This window comes from Mixophyes fleayi, chromosome 4 (genome assembly GCF_038048845.1).
Source record: "Mixophyes fleayi isolate aMixFle1 chromosome 4, aMixFle1.hap1, whole genome shotgun sequence".
Classification (NCBI taxonomy): Eukaryota; Metazoa; Chordata; class Amphibia; order Anura; family Limnodynastidae; genus Mixophyes; species Mixophyes fleayi.
The window spans coordinates 73,343,272-73,361,485 of NC_134405.1; the positions used below are offsets into that span (position 1 = coordinate 73,343,272).

Here is an 18,214-nt window from a genome sequence, read left to right on the forward strand (position 1 = left end):
GCTGTTTGGGGAAAATTAGATTTTATTAAATGTGAAATATGAATTATTTAATGCCAGGATGGTTGTGGAAAATGGTTATATTTTTTAAACGTAAATGCCATTTAAATTTATTGCTGGGGCTGTTTCGAGGGAGGGAAATATATTAAATATATTAAATATATTAAATGGGAATACTATTGATTTAATGCTGGGGCTGGTTGGAATTTTCTAAATTTCATGTACCCATGTTTTTTTCCAAATAGGGCCCCCAACTTTCCAGGATCCAGACAAGCAGCAACTAGAGAAACTAGCAGCCACAGGTGGTGAGAGTGACAAGAACAGGTAGGAGAGAGCAGGACAGTCTGCCAACTGTCCTGAATCTGGTCGGGCAGTCCTGAATTTGGGTGACTGTCTTGCGTAGTCAGGATTGGGTCCGACAACAAGGACAGTTGGGAGGTATGTCCCCCTCCACACTGTACTGCTCGTAAAGGCAGAGCTGCGTGCACCTAACAGTAGTGCACACTGCATTGCCTGTGTATTTGTCTAAAATGATAACCATGTTACATCATAGGGGCCCCCCTGCCTAAAGTGCCCCGGGCCCCCCAGAGCCTTAATCCAGCTCTGTCAGTATTTAACTTATGTACAAAACAGAATAATTTGCACCCCTTGCATTGTAACATGGTTTTGTCCAGGAGACTGAAATAAGAAGTTTCTCAAGTTAAGATCCTTAATGAATCAGGCCCGTAATTATTACATTGTGAGACCAATTGAGGGACACTAGTATTATCACGTTTCACTGTAATTTATTCATTTTCTTAGAATAATACTTAGCATAAACCGAAATTAAAAAAAAATATGGCAGAACAAACTTTTCTGCACATGAATGCAGAGTTTTATAGATACAAATGTCAGATGCTAATAAAGTGTTGATACAACACATACTGTAGCCAGGATATGAATAGAACCATTGTATACACCAATCCATCACAGCACCTCACCACACTGGAAACTGCAAAAGAGAAAAAATAGTTGGTAACTGGTAAACGGCTGTGTCTTTAGCAAGTGGCCCTACTAATTTGTAATGGGTCCTACATGAAGACTACTCTGTCTTGGTTTGCTAAAAATGATTAATTAAGCAATATTTTAGGGTGAACATTGGAATATTTTTCTTTTTGCTGAAAGGGGTGGCTGTAAAGCAGTATGAGTTGGGACTTTAGGTGTGATATTTAAACTTTTTCACAGTGCACCTCAGATTTTACCACCTCCCACACACCCAGGCCGATTTCTAGTTTGTTGAGGCATCTCCCAAGAGTGGAGCATAGCCGTGCACCATTATGTGTGCTGGGTGGATCATCTAGGCAACACAAAGGCCTTTTGTGCTTTGATTACAGTGCACTGAGATTCACTGTTTGTTCCTCTGTCTGAAGAGGAAGGGGGAAATAAAAAAGGAGAAGAAGAACAGACTTACGGCAGGTTACAAAACTTAGGGGAGATAGTTTGTAGGCCTGCATATTCTGTGCATGTGAGGGAATGTAGCTTTTTCAGTGTATACTGAAGGTATCAGAAGAAATGAAAGATATCCTTGTCATACTTACCGACTTTCTTCAGCTCTCTTCCGGGAGCCAGCCAGTGGAGGTGGGCGTGAGGGGGGCGGGGCGGCCAAAATCGCGTAGTTTCGGTCCCGCCCCCCTGTGATGTCATGACACAATCGCATCATTTGACAGTGGGGGGCGGGGCCAAACGCTGCGATTCACCGGGAATCGCGGCGTTTGAGATCTAATTCTGACCACTTCACTAGTGAAGTGGGCAGAATTTGGGAGATTGCCACACTCGCCCGGGAGAGTTGGCAAGTATGATCTTTGTATGTTTAAGTAGTTTTCTGCAATGTGCAGGAGTTGTGTTAAATTGTGTGGATGAGATTTTTGAAGAGAGGTTTAAACTGTAATCCCATCAACACATGTGGTGTCTTTAACATTAATCACCCATATTCCCTGTAACAACACACAGAGTTGTTAATTTTTCCTTAGTCATTTCAATCAATTTGCTTTTAAGGATTAAGGGGTAAATTTATCTAACTGTGGGTTTGAAATAGTGGAGATGTTGCCTATAACAACCAATCAGATTCTAGCTGTAATTTTGTAGAATGCACTAAATAAATGATAACTAGAATCTGATTGGTTGCTATAGGCAACATCTCTACTTTTTCAAACTCGCAGCTTCATAAATTTACCCCTTAGAGTTACAATTACTATGGCAACAACAGTCAGGTGACATGTGATGGAGTAAGCAGAGAGGCTTTGGAATGTTCATTACATGAAACCTACTTCCTCTGCCATCAGATGACCTCAACGGAACATGGTAACTGACTGGCTCACAAGAGATTAGGTTACACTCTCTTGGGAACAGGCAGAATTTTTTTTATTTTTTCCAGTGCTAGTCATGTAACTGTGCCCCACATATAAAGTTTTCAAAGGGAACACGGAGTTATAGGAGACCCACCTGGAAAAATTACTGCTGGCTTCAACTTCATGTTAAAAGGGTACAAAACTTGTTATTCAAATGCTGGATTGTAATTTTAAGTATTGTGTGCATTTCAATTTACTTTTACAATGTGTCATTCTTGGCCTTGAGCTGTATCTAGGTTGGCTTTAACTAGTGATTGTTTATGTCCAGCAAGAAATGAACAAGTTTTAATTGCAAAACTTCCCAAATAGTTATAGAAGTATGTAAATGGTTACAGGGAATATGATCAACTTACACCAGTATATTGTGAATTGTTAGGTAACCTTTCAACAAATAGTTATTTACAAAGACAATATGGTCAAGGCTTGTACTTAATGAAAACAAGAATTAAATCTTTAGGGTTTTTTTTTTCATAGTGAGACCAGTGAGTTTACGGAGTTTATGGAGTGAGTTTATGGCCACCAGATGAGGAAGTTTTGGCTAATAAGAAAGGGATAGATGCATTTTTAGTAGAATGAAATATTGAAGGTTACTGATATTAGTACTACACATTTTACTGGATGATTGAAGAAAAATGAAGACAGTTATAACATGGGTACAAACACTCTAGCACATATTAATGTTCAGAGAGTATTTACCGTGAGGTTGAGCTTCTCTTAGTGAGATGTATCTGATAAAGGAGTTCTTGGTCAGCGGTCCACTGTCCACACTCCCTCCATAGCCAGTTGTGTTGCAGTGTGGCGGGGCCAATCCCATATCACAATGGCAGTTCTTCCTACTGTTGCATACCTTGAACAACATTATATTTTATCAACTATTAAAGCTGAGCTACCACCTAATCACTAAATTTTACTAATGCAACTTTAATCTCATTTTCTGTTTCTAGATCATTTATTATTTAATTATATTGCCCCCTTTTGTCATAATGGTGTGTGACCGCTTTTGGGGGTCTGGAGTCCAAAACAAAAGGGAGGCTCACAGAGAAAGTAACAGGAAATAAGTTAGCGTTCAACATGCAATGCGCATACATGATGAACCACGTGCAGATGTGCGATCAGAACAAGCGTTAAGTAATTTAACACATAAAAAAAAATCAGACACTAATAAATCAATTAGTTTTACATGCACAAATTGTATAATATTAATCTGAGTGTAGAACGAGCACTAAAACATCCATGGAGGATATGATGATTTATTGAGAGGATAGGGCATAGGACACAGGTGGGTAATGTTTGTAATGTCTGGTCTGCAACAACCTGTTTCGTGGACACCCAAGGCTTAGCTATTGATTGTGGTTTTCACCTTTAGCATCCCCCAATCCTACAAAGCAAACAGGCTCATGAATCAAGTTCCAAATACATTGTCGTGGTCAGTAATACAATAGTCAGGTTGTACACCCAGACTAGGTAAACATATAGGTTAGGCAGTATGTTTTTGCGAGGCCTAGACTTTAAATACATTGTGCACCACTTGAGTACACCAACATGAACAATGTGTTAGGGGTACGTGGCCAGTCCATTCGTGGCCATTTAGGTGCAGTAATTGCTGATGCTCATAAAGATCATCATGCTTGCCCAAGCAGATACCAAACAAAGATATATCAATGCCGAAACATGACTTTGCCCTAGTCTACTCTAGACTATGGGGGTTACGCACAAGCAACCTGTGTTGAGAAATACAAAACCATGTCATGGCGTCAGCGATCACCTGGCATATATATATACACGTAGATGGGCACATAAATGGTCGTGCTATGGCATGGTAATGATAAACAGTAAGTGAATATTCGCATTATGCTTCATTCTGCGTATGACTTCCGTTGTGTCTCTTTCATTAACACAAATGCAATTGGTTTTCTTTTTCCTTAAAATAGTTATGTTACCCGATATATGCCATTACTCACCCCATTTCCACTACATTTCGTTTTCGCGTCACAGTCGAATCCTAGCATTGAAAAATCTACACATTTTCTGTGCAAACAAATCTTAATAAAAGGAAAAATAATAATGTAAATTAGTGTATTATTATTATTATTATTAATTTTTATTTATAGGGCGCCACTAGGTGTCCGTGGCGCCGTACAGGGACAAACAAAATTACAATACAAGGTGAGAAAGCACAGTACAGTAAACAATAATCACAGTAACTCAATGAGCTCAACGCTAGGGTAGGGGGAGGGGAGAGTCCGCATACGATGCAGCCCAGAAGGGAGGGCACGGGTGACAGGGAAACTCCCAGAGAGAGAGGAGGGAGCGAGAGGGGATGGGGGGGGGAAGAGGGTCCTCGAGGAGGAGGGCTGATAGCTCGAGAGCAGAGTTAAAAGTGGTGGAGACAGGAGGAGAGATAACCCTGCTCAAAGGAGCATACAATCTAAGGGGCGGGGTAGACAGACAGAGAGACACGGGGGAGGGAGGGAGAGAAGGAGGAACGGAGGATAACTATGAGGGAAGGGGAGTGAGGGGGAAGAGGCAGAAGAAAAGGTAGGAAGTTAAGTGGGAGACTGAAAGGCTTTAAGAAAAAGGTGGGTTTTTACAGCCCATTTGAAACTGGACAGATTAGGGTAAGTTCTGATGGAGGGAATGGAGCTTGTTCCAGTGGAGGGGTGCAGCGCGGGCGAAGTCTTGGATACGCGCATGGGAGGAGGTGATAAGGGGGGAAGAGAGGCGACGGTCATTGGCAGATCGGAGGGGACGGGATGGAGCATGAATAGAGAGGAGGGTGGAGGTGTAGGGTGCAGTGGAGTTGGCGAGGGCCTTGTATGTAAGAGTGAGGAGCTTGAAGAGGATTCTGTAGGGGAAGGGGAGCCAGTGAAGGGATTGGCAGAGGGGGGAGACAGACGAGGAGCGGCGAGAAAGGAAGATGAGCCTAGCGGCTGCGTTAAGTACAGAACGAAGGGGAGCGAGATGAGATTGGGGGAGGCCAGTGAGGAGGAGGTTACAGTAGTCCAAGCGTGAGATAATCAGAGAGTGAATAAGACATTTGGTGGCATCTTGGGAGAGGGAGGGCCGGATGCGAGCGATGTTACGCAGCTGGAAGCAGCAGGATTTAGCAAGAGAGAGAATGTGGGGGCCAAAGGAGAGAGAGGAGTCGAGGATGACACCGAGGCAGCGAAGTTGGGGGACAGGGGAGATAGAGGTGTTGTCGACAGTGATAGAGAGATCGGAAGGGGGCGAGGTGTGAGGCGGAGGAAAGACTATGAGTTCAGTTTTGGCGAGGTTAAGTTTGAGGAATCGGGAGGACATCCAGGAGGAGATGGCAGAGAGGCAGGCGGACACTCTAGAGAGGAGGGAGAGAGATCAGGAGAGGAGAGATATAGTTGAGTGTCGTCGGCGTAGAGGTGGTAGTTAAGGCCGTAGGAGCTGATGAGTTCACCCAGTGTAACATTATAATAACACTTATACAAATAACGTAATTACCAAGAATTGTATCATCAAGTACAAGTGTTTTTTATTGGCTGCCAAGCTTGTTACTGCCCTAGGTGTGATCTACGTACAGCGCAGATGCTTAATATGGAGACATTCAGTGCACTACCAAATATACAATATTGCAATGCAAAATTATGTTCTTGTCTGTTCTTAAAAAAATAAGAAATATTTCCTTTAATCTATTAAGCTCTTAATTTACTTGATCATGTGTGTGCAAAGATGTTAACCTGATTTAGTAATCTTTTTTTCTCCCTTTCATCTGGTTCGGTATTTCTCATGTATTTTTGACTGACTATTCCTTGGCTCAGTTAGGCATAGTAACCCTTTTGCCAAATGTTCCCTATATATTTGTTTATTGTAATTATTAAGAAATAAATGGTGTTTTTGCTTTTGTCTCTGCCCTTTAACCCTCTGATCTTCTCAAAGAATATTACTATTACTACACCAGTATTACTCATGTGTAAATTCCTCTCCCAATACAATGACTCGTGGGCTTGGCGAAGTAGCAGTGGACAAGCCTTACATCATTATGGGTAGGGCATTACATCATAAAGAACCAAAAAGTCGTATTGATACACATGACTTTCTCAACCCATTCACTGAGAATAACATTTAGAAACATTATATCTTTGGTCCCAACTGCCCTCACAGAGATTGAGGTGTTATGTTCATGTGGAACCTCCATCTCACGACAGTGGCTTTCAATGACAGGCAGTAGGTGTCACACGGCTAAAAATCATTCTTTTCACTTCCTGAATGCTGTTTGTACAATAAAAAAGCAACAGAATGCTCTCATTTTGTCACATGAAATCCAAGTAACATCACACAGTAGTTACTAATTGTGACAGAATGGACCGCCTATGCCACCCTGTCTGTTGTGTTGCTGGGGATCGGTTGGACTTGCCTTGCCACCGTCCCCTTTCTTTCTTCAAAATGCACACTTTAACCGCAGTAGGAGGGGCTTAAGATGCTGCCACCACTGGACTCCTTAGCGGGATCCAGTATCGCATCTTTCTGGGTAACTCGCTGCTAGTGTATCCCGTTGCTGGTACACCTGGGCTAGTACCCCTGACCTCTCGCCTTCAGATCAGGGTTGCTGTGGATGGTCCTGACCTATCACACTGGTCAGAGCTGCTGGTAACTGGAAAAGCGTTGGTACTGGACTGCTGGGTCCAAACCTCAGAACCGGATATACAGCAGAAAATAAATTGTCAAGCAGGATCTTGAAGCAAATGATGTTTATAAGCTCAAGTGTCCTAATAAGGACACTTAAACGCCAGTCTGTGGTGCTAGCGGTCATTCAAGAGTTACAGATGGAATGATACATTACATGGTCAAACAGGGCCATTTTTATACACATTCTGACACACCTCACCAGGGTGTAACGCCGCCCCCTGATCCTAGATGGCTCCAACACGTCTGAAATATTCCATTACATCTCAGGATGTAATCTAATCTTGCATCTAACACAATTTAACTTTCAAAAGTCAATCTGTGAGTTCCCAAAACTTGATTTAATTTTCTACATCCTGTCTCAGAGACATATGAAACCTGACAAGTTTAATTACTCCCTTGTGCCTTCAGACTAAGGAATGTGTTGGACACTGAGATGAAAAGGTCTAATTAAGATGAGATTACCTGCCAGTCACAGAATACACATTTCCTCCCGTGGCATATACCTCAGAAATAAATACATTTCCTATACCAAAGTGCCACACAAAATAATAAAAATATCAGTACATATCTAATACACAGTATCAAAAATAAGTACATTTGCAATGATACAAATTAGCGCATTGGACTAATAATTGAAATATATTTTGTGGCAAAGAGGCTTATTTGCCACACCTCATCTATAGGGAAACAGGTAAAAACCCAGCTAGGCTGCAGGAGCAGGCTGCAGACAGGGTTAAATTCCTTCTGGGTACTTCTTCTAGCACACACACACAGGTGTACGACATGGATGTAGTAATTGGTTTGTTGTGTTGTGATTTGTAGTGCTAGGGTGGAGGATAAATGCACTGTTTGAGTTTGTGGGCAGGGCCACTGATGCCAGTTAGTGGCTGGCTAGTAGTGAGGGAACTACTGCTTTACTGGAAATGTCTGCTGTAACCAACACTGAAACTGTTTAAGCCATCCTGACAGCTGCCAATAAACAGTGAAATGGTTCAGCCAAGCTGTTTGAGGCTCCAATGAATGCCGTGTTTTATCACAATTTATACAATAAGTTATTTATAAGTGATCCAGCCACACTAATGCATCCATTTTGGTTTGGATCTATTAGTAAAAAATTGTATGAAAAATACAATAAGGAAAAAAAACTAGACCAATGCATTTCATTATTATTTTCCTGGGATCGCTCTTAATATATCAAAGTAAGCATGGGAAACATTGTGGATAAGTATATTTGTGATTTGCTTTTTCATAGCTAATTTATTATAGTTTATTTATATAGCACCAATCATCTTACGCGCGCTGTACAGAGGATAAGTAATAATTCACACCAATCACTGTCACATTGAAGCTTGCAATCTTTATTCCCTACCACATGCTAATGAATTGTAAAATGAAAGATTGTCTATTTCTGTATGTTACTTAAAGAAACCCCTAAGTGTCCAAAAAAATATAACCTTTGTTTGGATAGATTATGAAATGAAAAAGTAATTCTGTTCCTAGAGATGTAAACCAGAGCCGGGGGTAAATGTATCAAGCCGAGAGTTTCCAAAGGGTTTGAAAAGTGGAGATGTTGCCCATAGCAACCAATCAGATTCTAGCTATCATTTTGTAGAATGTACTAAATAAATGATAACTAGAATCTGGTTAGTTGCTATAGGCAACATCTCCAATTTTCAAACCTGTCGGAGACATGCAGTTTGGTACATTTATCCCCTGGTCTTGAATGAGTTTATTTGCTCTAATCGGTATAGAAAGATAGAATAAGACTGTCTAGAATGTGTATTCTCCTGTACTAGGCACAATTAAGAAAAAATATATTTTTTGAGGTTGTAAAAGGTAATTTATTAACAGCAAAATAGGCGGTACCTATTGTCCGCCTGTCACTTACATAGGTGGACAACCCATTTTCCGCTTTGGAAATGCCCCCATGCTAACACTCTGACATAAAAGTTTAATTGTGGGCCAAAATGTGCAGACTGTTAAAAACATAATAACTGTGGCATATAACTTCCTGCCTACAAGCTCTTACTGCTATTACTCTCTGACCACCCCCTCATTAATCATTTCTTACCTAAATTAACAATTTCACTTTTGCTTCCTGTATTATACTATGCAAATACTGTACCTTTCCGTTATAGCATAATGCCCCATCTGGCACGGCACCGTGATCATAGGTCCATGCACGATAGCGGAAATCGAGACCCCAGCATAGTGATTTCCCCACAGGGGTAGTAATTATGGATATTTGCTTGTAATTTGGGAGGTTTCTCTTCCAGTTCAAACACTGAACCCGTCCACACATTACATCCCTAGCCAGAAGAGTACATTAAAATGATTAATAAATTTATATTAGACAATTTAACTTATACAATATTGATAGCAATATAGATTATTGTTTACATTATTTACTAGAACAGCAATATGTGTTCGATGCTTGTCAGAAAAAGCCCATTTAGTGTGTCTTGGGCCATGGTAAATGAGGCAGGTTACACTGTGGATTACCTGTAGAGACTGTGTGTCAGTTGTTTTCTGCTTTCTTACTTACAATAAAGGTGACGTGTTCAAGGGGCAACTTACGTCTTTCTCTTCTTTGAAGTGAATAATGAAATGTATTTGAATCGGAGGCCAGTGACACTATATATCGAGTGCTAAACGGGTAATTATGTACTGGAGAAAGACAGGTAATGACGTTTTGGAGAGAGATGGGTAATGACGTACTGGAGAACGGATTGTGCAAGGGAAGCCTTCAAAATGTATACAACTACAAGTGTATATCACTAGCAGTTCCTGGACACGCACAACTGCCATATTACTGGTATTCTCTGTACTAATTACTCATTAAACTACCTGTGCGTTTGAGTTCTAAACGTGCCAATGTACCCAAGCAGTTTAGGGCTGCCAGTGCTTGTTGAGACCAGAATTGCACCAGCAAAAAACTACATTTATCTCAAGTAACGCTTTATAACCCCACACCCACTGTATCAGGGGAGTAAAAAGAGCCATAGTGCTTTCAGTACTAGGCTGTTTCCCCTAAGGGGGTTGCATTTTTTTTGCAAGCCTGATTCCCTAGAAAATTCAGCTCTGTGCTGAATTCTCAGCCAGAATGGGCTAGGGCTGGCTGACATTATGACAGGGGGATCTCGCAAAGCAGGTTTCCCAGATATAGTGACACTAGTTCAGCCTTTCATAGCCAAGTGCTGGAAGTTACTTTTTCGGAAGGGGGGTTGTTAGCCCACCTGCAATTGCCACTATCAGCCTTTGCTGTGATTGCTAGTGCTGGTAGCACTTTTGGGAGGGGAGTACACCTTTCATAATAATTATCTTTTTTTTTTACAATAAAAAAACACTTGCAAGGTCCGTATCTTCCACCAGGAGTCAAACACCCTCGACAGATTCACCTCCTGACTGTCGTATGTGTGGCTGTCTCGACCTTTACATAGGTAACAAGTATGTGAACTCGCTGTACCTGGCCTACGCTTGTCCGTCCCATCCCTCCCATGTTTCGCTCTCAAAGCATACAGGGTAGTAAGTGTAAGTCCGCCTCATTCTGTATAGTGACTTGCACGTGTCACATACGCAGTGCGGAAATATGTATTATGCACCAAACAAAATTAATTGCGTCCAACTATACATGAGCTCCTGTATGTTATGTATTGAAGAAGATATGCTACCGAAAATCATAGTGGAACAATGTCTTTATTATAATTTATTTCCAAAGCACAACAATTGTTATTGGTCTGTATGTACAGTCGTGTCTATAGAACAAGGTTTCTCAGCCAGTTTTTAATAAAACCTTTGTGTTCACTTGGGTCTATACATGTTTTACATGTTTGTGTTGCCAAATGTTTACCATATATCTCATTTTACTTATAAATGTTTTTATCTCATAATTTTGTGCATATCTTATTCTTTGCGGACCTGGAAAACTAATTTGAAGTTAAATAGGCTGATTCTTTAAGATAAGTCTTTTATAGTATTACAATACAATGTTGCCACGTTTTTCTTTAGTTTGTTCTCAGATGAAATTGATTAAATTTAATGTGGGCTAGCATTTCTCAACCCTAAATGACATGAAACATCATGGAATGGTAAAGATTGCCAAGTACCCTCTTAAATGTATTCACTTATACACCAAGCCACTCCATATGCATTTAAAGATTTTAAAAATACAACTTCTAATACATTTTGTATATGTTTTATTCTTTGCTAATAAATGTAATATTATTTTGAGCTATATTTCGACTGAATTCCCATTGAACATTACTGGTCTGAAACACTACTTCCTGTAGCGAGCATTTCTTGAGTTAAGGTTTCCGTCCCACTTGGATGCTAGGCAGCCGGGATGCTGCGATCACATGATCACACATACTGTAACTGGGTTAAGGGAACAAGTGCCATCTCCTGGGGTAAATGGTATTGTACAGCAGCAGAGACGTTACACAAGTCCAAGGTTTTGGTACAACTGGCCCCTTTTTTTCTTTCACTATTTTCTAGTTTTTTGGGAGTTGACCACTCCCTACAAAGGTGCTGCAGGCTTTATAAGATGGAGGTTCAGGGGAAGGTTTTAAATGGAACAACCTGAATGTAAATTTGTATCACTAGCTTAGGGACTCACCTACAGGAGATGCCTTGACGTCCGGCAGGTGAGCTTAACCCCAATATAGCTATATTGTGCACAAAATTCTCCTTTATGTTTATGCTGACACAGTGATTTTTAAATTCTGTTTGTTTCTGAGCGCCGGACATTTTTCTTTTATTTACAACTGGCCTAAGCCAGTTTTATTAAGCAGAAAAAACAAAGAAAACTTCCAAATAAACACCTTGCCTGTCCGACATTAACTAAACACACAGGAAGACCCTCTATACTGTGAAGGACCTTGTGTCCCACAAACATAAAAAAATATACAACTCACTGGTCACCATTTGCATTGTCTCTCAGGAGGCATCCAACCTCCTCCCCAGGTATGAGAGAGTGAATGAAATGCCTAGCAGCCTTTTAACAGCACCTCATCAGGTGCAACTCCTGATTAGCCAGCAACTTTCTAGTTCTCTGAATAACCCAAAATAGGCCATATGAATGGAGTCCACCCTCTCTCTCCATTTATACCCCAGGGACCCTTACTGTCACGTGCCGGTCCCTTAGATAGGTGCCGGCATTGTGACTTTTCTCTATGAACTGCAGTTGGACTTGTTCCCATTCAGAGACACTACTTTTACACAGGTGTTCTTGGTTGCCTGATCTGGCCCTCCTCCCCGATTCTCATTGGCTCTGGAGTATTATTTAAACTACCCATGATCCTTGGCTCATTGCCTGTTCTTGGTCTTGGTCCTGGTTACCATTACCTGTTCCTCTGCTTGGGCCTCCTGAGTCTACTGCTGCTGTTACCTGCTGGCTGAACTTTTCTAATTCATCATTGCACTTGGTACCTGTAGTTCTACGCTGTATGCTGAATCTACTGCTGCTGTTACCTGCTGGCTGGATTCCTGCTAATTACATCATTGCATCTGGTACCTGTAGTTCTACGCTGTATGCTGAATCTACCACTGTGGTTTTATTTGATTATTGCTGGAAGATATTAGCCTTACGGGGCGGCACGCGGCTTGGATACTTAGCTTTCCTATTGCTTCTAAGTAACGGACTGTTTGATGTGCTCTCTGCTCTATTTAATCAATTGGGATTGATACCAGTATATTGTGCTGAGAATTATCGTGATACCTGTAACCACCTGCTACGTGGAATATATTATCATTCTTTCGGGACTGCTATTGACATCAGTAATCCACCTTCATCTGCTGTGTGTTACATCTCTGGATTCACGTATTCTCTAGTTGCCATCTTTATGTCTGGACTATTACTTGCTCATCCCATACAGTTGCTAAGAGTTACTAACAATTGAAGTATATATCGTGAATTGCATTTTGCCTGTATTCCATTGCCGTGTCTGCTTTACCTATTGTTAGAATCTTACCTGTTCCCCGCTCCGCTGCACTGATGGGTCTGGCAGCTTGTCATCTTCAGCGGTGAGCGCTCTCCCTGATGGCGCCGCTGCACGTCCGGATTCTCGCAGCAGGGGTCATGTGACTCTGAGCGGGGAATTAAAAAACTACTTATTCCTGCTCTGACACGCTATCTGTGTCAGAGCAATGTGTTTCCTGTTCCTGGCTACCTTTCCCTGTGTACCTGACTCCTGTGATCCTGCTCCCTGTGTACTCCTATATTTCCTCAGATTCCTGTGTACCAACATGACTGTGACCTGACTATTCTTTGGCTATATCCCTGGCACCACGAATTGGACTGACCATCCCGTGTACCGACTCGGCTGTGTTCTTGGCTACTCTATGGATTTCCCTCTGGCACCGTATATCTGATGACCTCCTGTGTACCGACCCGGCTGTGTTTCTACTTCTCTGGACTCATCTCCTGCTAAGGCATACAACAGATACCGTGCATCAAGCCGGCTTCCGCTTCAGACCCTGGAATTCACGGCTAACCTGGGGGCCGCGACCTGCGGTTCTTCGGCAGCAAAATCCATCCTACCTTGCGGTGGTTCTTGGTGAAGGCCATTAGACTCCGCGCCCTAGGTAAGCCTGCGAAAATACTGACTAAGGCACCAGAACCGTAACACCTATGTTGTACATATTCTTCCATTGCTATCATACCATCAGCCTATATATTTATTGTATCATCAAGCAATATATTTCTTCAATTTTATTATCATCTCCAGTGTCTTATTGCTACTGTTATTCAGTCTGTGTGTTGCCTCCACTGTCCTCTGTCACTCCTGAGTAAGATCTCTACAGACAGAGGCAAGGGATCGATAAAAAACTATTCAAATCGTGACACTTACGTACTACTGAAGACAATCTCTGGAATGTTTTTCCCAACCACAATCTCCTTGGGGTTTTAGAGCACAAAGGATAATAAATGTAATATTATTTTGAGTTATATTTAGACTGAATTCTCATTGAACATTACTGGGCTGAAACACTACTTCCTGTAGTGAGCCTGGGACACATATACCTGCCGTCTGCCACTTTCCCAGTGCTTCTGTCACAATACCCATTATATTGCGTGGGGGCTCGTTCCTAGGGTTCAACCTGCTTGGTCCTCATTCTTTTAAATAGCAGAGAGGGCTTAGCCTCCGTGCCGGTTAAAGCGTTGTTGTTCCCTGCCTTTTGTAAATCTTACTGTTTTTCTGAGCATTACCTGCTGATTCCCCATTGCCTAACCTTTTGCCTGTCTCTGGATATTCTTTGTCTGTAGCTCGCCTTATATCCTTGGCTTTGTTTCAGAACCTCCGAGCTTGCTTCACTTCTCCATTTATCCATGCTCGCTGCCTGCCCATGACCATTGCATCTTCCCTGGTTTGTCTGCTGTATACCGCCTGGTGTACAGCAGACAAACCAGTGTACTAAGACTTCTAGTCCCAATACCTTATTGCTACCTGGTAATAAGATAAACTTTTACTACTCTGACTATGTTACGGACTTACCTTATCCCCGCCGCTCCGTCCAGCCGCACTTCCGCATTCAGGACCATGTGACCGCACCCGGAGGCGGTCACATGACCACAACCTAGAGGCGGGGATTTTGAATCCCCTTCTGTATAAAAACCTCACTCTGACACTCGCTGAGTGTCAGAGCAACACTTACCTGTTCCTGGCTCCTGCTCTTCGTGGATTGCAGTGTCTTCCTGTTTCCTGTGTCTCCTGTGTGCTGATCTCTGCCTGTTTGACTTCCCTGGCTCTCTATTCCCTGTGTACCGACCCGGCTTGCTGACCATTCTCCTATTCTTGTGACCCGTGTACCGAACCTGGCTTGTTGACTCCGAGTTGCCTTCTGATTCTGCCTGACTCCATTCCTGTGTACCGAACCGGCTTGTTGACTCCGCTACCACCGCTTCACTCCGCTGTACTACATCTTGAGGCGAACCTGGGGACCGCGACCTGCGACTCCTGGCAGCGAAGCCCACCCCGCCTTGCGGCGGTTCTTGGTGAACACCGGGGAGATCGTTAGACTCCGCACCTCAGGTAAGCCAGCGCTAATCAAGATTAGTAATATAGTATCCAGAATCTGTTACAGTTTGCTCTGACCATGGATACCACAGCTAAAGATCTGTTGGAGCATTTAGTAGGAAGGATGGATAAACAAGAAGCTAACCAAGAGCAACTTTTAAAATTCCTAAATAGTCTATCCACTCGCTTGGATGTTGTCCAGAACACCCTAGTGGCTGGTGGATCACCTGGGCCGGCAGTGGCCCCTGTACCTCAGGCCGCAGCAGCAGCTTCTTCCTCGCAGCTACGGTTACCTAACCCACCTAAGTTCGATGGAGACCCTAAAAATTGCAGAGGATTTTTAAATCAATGCTCCATACAATTCGAGCTTCTACCTGGGAACTTCCCCTCCGGAAAAACGAAAGTGGCCTATGTGATTTCGTTATTGTCCGGTCAAGCTTTAGCATGGGCTTCCCCCTTGTGGGAGAGGGACGACCCCATTCTACATAACTTCAACCTCTTCTTGTCCACCTTCAAGAAAATATTTGATGAGCCAGGAAGGGTGTCCAATGCCGCTTCCGGCTTACTACGTCTCCGCCAGGGAAACCAGTCTGTGGGGCAGTATGCGGTCCTCTTCAGAACCATGGCCTCTGAACTTCGCTGGAACGATGAGGCTCTAGTAGCTACATTCTGGCAGGGCCTTTCAGACCGAATCAAAGACGAGTTGGTATCCCAGGAACTCCCTACGTCTTTGGACGACATTATCTCCCTCTGTGTCAAAGTTGATTTGCGTTTCAAGGAACGTAATTCTGAGAAGGAACAGTCGCGGCGTAGCATGATTCGCTTGGCCCCCAACTTCCAAACCCCTGTTCTTCCCCCTGAAGAGCCCATGCAACTTGGGAGGACCCGCTTATCAGCCGAAGAGAGGGAGAGGAGATTTCGGAACAAGCTGTGTTTATATTGTGGAGAGAGTGGCCATCTTCTGAGTTCTTGTCCCAAACGCTCGGGAAACGACAGGGCCTAACGAGTTCTGGAGCTGTGTCGTTGGGCCTCTTTTCTCAGTGTCAGTCAGTTCCCAATAGTAATGATTGCCTGTCTATTCCCATTTCCCTTCAGTTAGGACAAAAGACCTTCCCGCAGTCGGCTCTTCTAGATTCCGGAGCCGCAGGAAATTTCATTTCTGCCACAGTAGTTAAACAATTCGCTATTCCCACACAAGCCTTGGAACAACCCATCTCTCTGATGGCCATTGATGGGGGAAGAATCCCTGAGGGGTCCATCCTGGTACGCACTATTCCTCTTCTACTTCAGATAGGAGCCCTTCATCGGGAGAAGATTTCTTTTCTAGTAATACAAAGATCTACCAACCCAGTCATCCTAGGACTTCCTTGGTTTCGTGCCCACTCTCCCACCTTGGACTGGAAATCTGGTCACATATTGTCCTGGGGACAGTCCTGCTTCTCTCGCTGCCTACAGAGAGTGGTTCCCCCGAATAGTCCCAGACGTACCCAAGAATTTCCTGTGACTCTCCTGCCTGAGCCATACCAAACCTTCTCTGATGTTTTCTGTCAACAAGAGGCCACTAGACTTCCCCCTCACAGAATCTGGGACTGTGGCATTGATCTGATACCTGGTAAACCCATTCCCAGGGGCCGTGTTTACCCCCTTTCCCTCCCGGAATCTAAGGCTATGGAGGAGTACATCCAAGAAAATCTAAACAGGGGCTTCATCCGCAAGTCTGCCTCCCCAGCTGGGGCTGGCTTCTTCTTCGTAAAAAAGAAAGATGGGGGCCTCCGCCCTTGCATTGACTACAGAGGCCTGAATGCCATTACCGTTAAAAATCGGTATCCACTGCCACTGATTTCTGAACTATTTGACCGGATCAAGGGTGCCACCATCTTTTCTAAACTTGACCTCAGAGGAGCGTATAACCTTATACGCATTAAGGAGGGGGATGAATGGAAGACGGCGTTTAACACCCGGAGACGGCCACTTTGAATATCTGGTCATGCCTTTCGGGCTATGCAATGCCCCAGCCATATTTCAGAGCTTTATGAATGAGCTGTTTCAAGACCTCTTGTACCAATCTGTAGTCATCTACTTGGACGACATTCTCATCTTTTCTCAAGATCTAGCATCTCATCGTACTCATGTATTGGAGGTCCTCTCTCGTATCCGAAGAAATCAGTTATTTTGCAAATTAGAGAAATGCACCTTCGAGCAGAGACAAATTCCCTTCCTGGGATATATTATTTCGGGCACCGGTCTACAGATGGATCCCACAAAATTGAAAGCCATACTTGACTGGCCCCAACCTTCAGGCCTTAAAGCCACTCAACGCTTCCTAGGATTCTCCAACTATTATCGTCAATTTATCAAGGGGTACTCCTCTCTCGTGGCTCCCATCACAGCATTGACCCGCAAATCTGCTGATGCTGGTATTTGGTCCTCTGAGGCTATCCAAGCCTTTATATTATTAAAGTCTCTCTTTTCATCCGCACCCATTCTTCAACAGCCAGATTGTTCTCGTCCCTTTGTCCTGGAGGTAGATGCCTCTTCTGTTGGCACAGGAGCCGTACTATCACAGCGAGGTCCTTCTGGAAAACTTCATCCCTGCGGATTCTTTTCCCGTCGCTTTTTACCTGCTGAGAGGAATTATGGGATTGGCGACAAAGAGCTCCTGGCCATCAAATTGGCTCTCTCCGAATGGAGACATTTACTAGAAGGAGCGCAATTCCCTATCACCATATATACCGACCATAAGAATTTGCTTTACTTACGCACTGCCCGATGTCTAAATCCTCGTCAAGCAAGGTGGTCCTTATTCTTCTCACGCTTTGATTTCAACATCACTTTTCACTCAGGATCTAAGAACACGAAGGCAGACGCCTTATCTCGCTCTTTTGATCCAGCTGACATGGAATCCTCGGAAGATAAGAAATTCATTGTAAATCCATGTCAAGTATTGGCAGCTACACACCTGAAAAAGGGTTGTCCTCCAGGCAAAACATTCATCGTGCCACATCTACGCACCCGGCTCCTTCACTGGGCTCATCACTCACTCTTCTCTGGGCATGCCGGCATTCGCAAGACCTGGGACTTATTGTCCCGAAGCTACTGGTGGCCTTCCTTGCTGGAGGATGTGAAGAGATTTGTTGCTGCTTGTTCCAAATGTGC

At 43.3% G+C, this 18,214-nt stretch overlaps 1 protein-coding gene across 2 annotated transcripts in view; it reads right to left on the bottom strand.

Annotated features, from left to right (window-relative positions):
• Positions 1-783: 783 nt before the first annotated feature.
• The window catches only part of LOC142151627 (disintegrin and metalloproteinase domain-containing protein 9-like), an 89,840-nt gene continuing 72,409 nt past the window's right edge, over positions 784-18,214 (bottom strand). For both annotated transcript variants that reach the window (XM_075207465.1, XM_075207464.1), the window contains 4 exons: positions 9,169-9,352; positions 4,346-4,426; positions 3,081-3,231; positions 784-988 (listed from right to left, as the gene is read on the bottom strand). In XM_075207465.1, the coding sequence (XP_075063566.1) occupies positions 888-988; positions 3,081-3,231; positions 4,346-4,426; positions 9,169-9,352 (517 nt within the window). In that variant the 3' untranslated portion in view covers positions 784-887. The remainder of the gene's footprint in view (positions 989-3,080; positions 3,232-4,345; positions 4,427-9,168; positions 9,353-18,214) is intronic.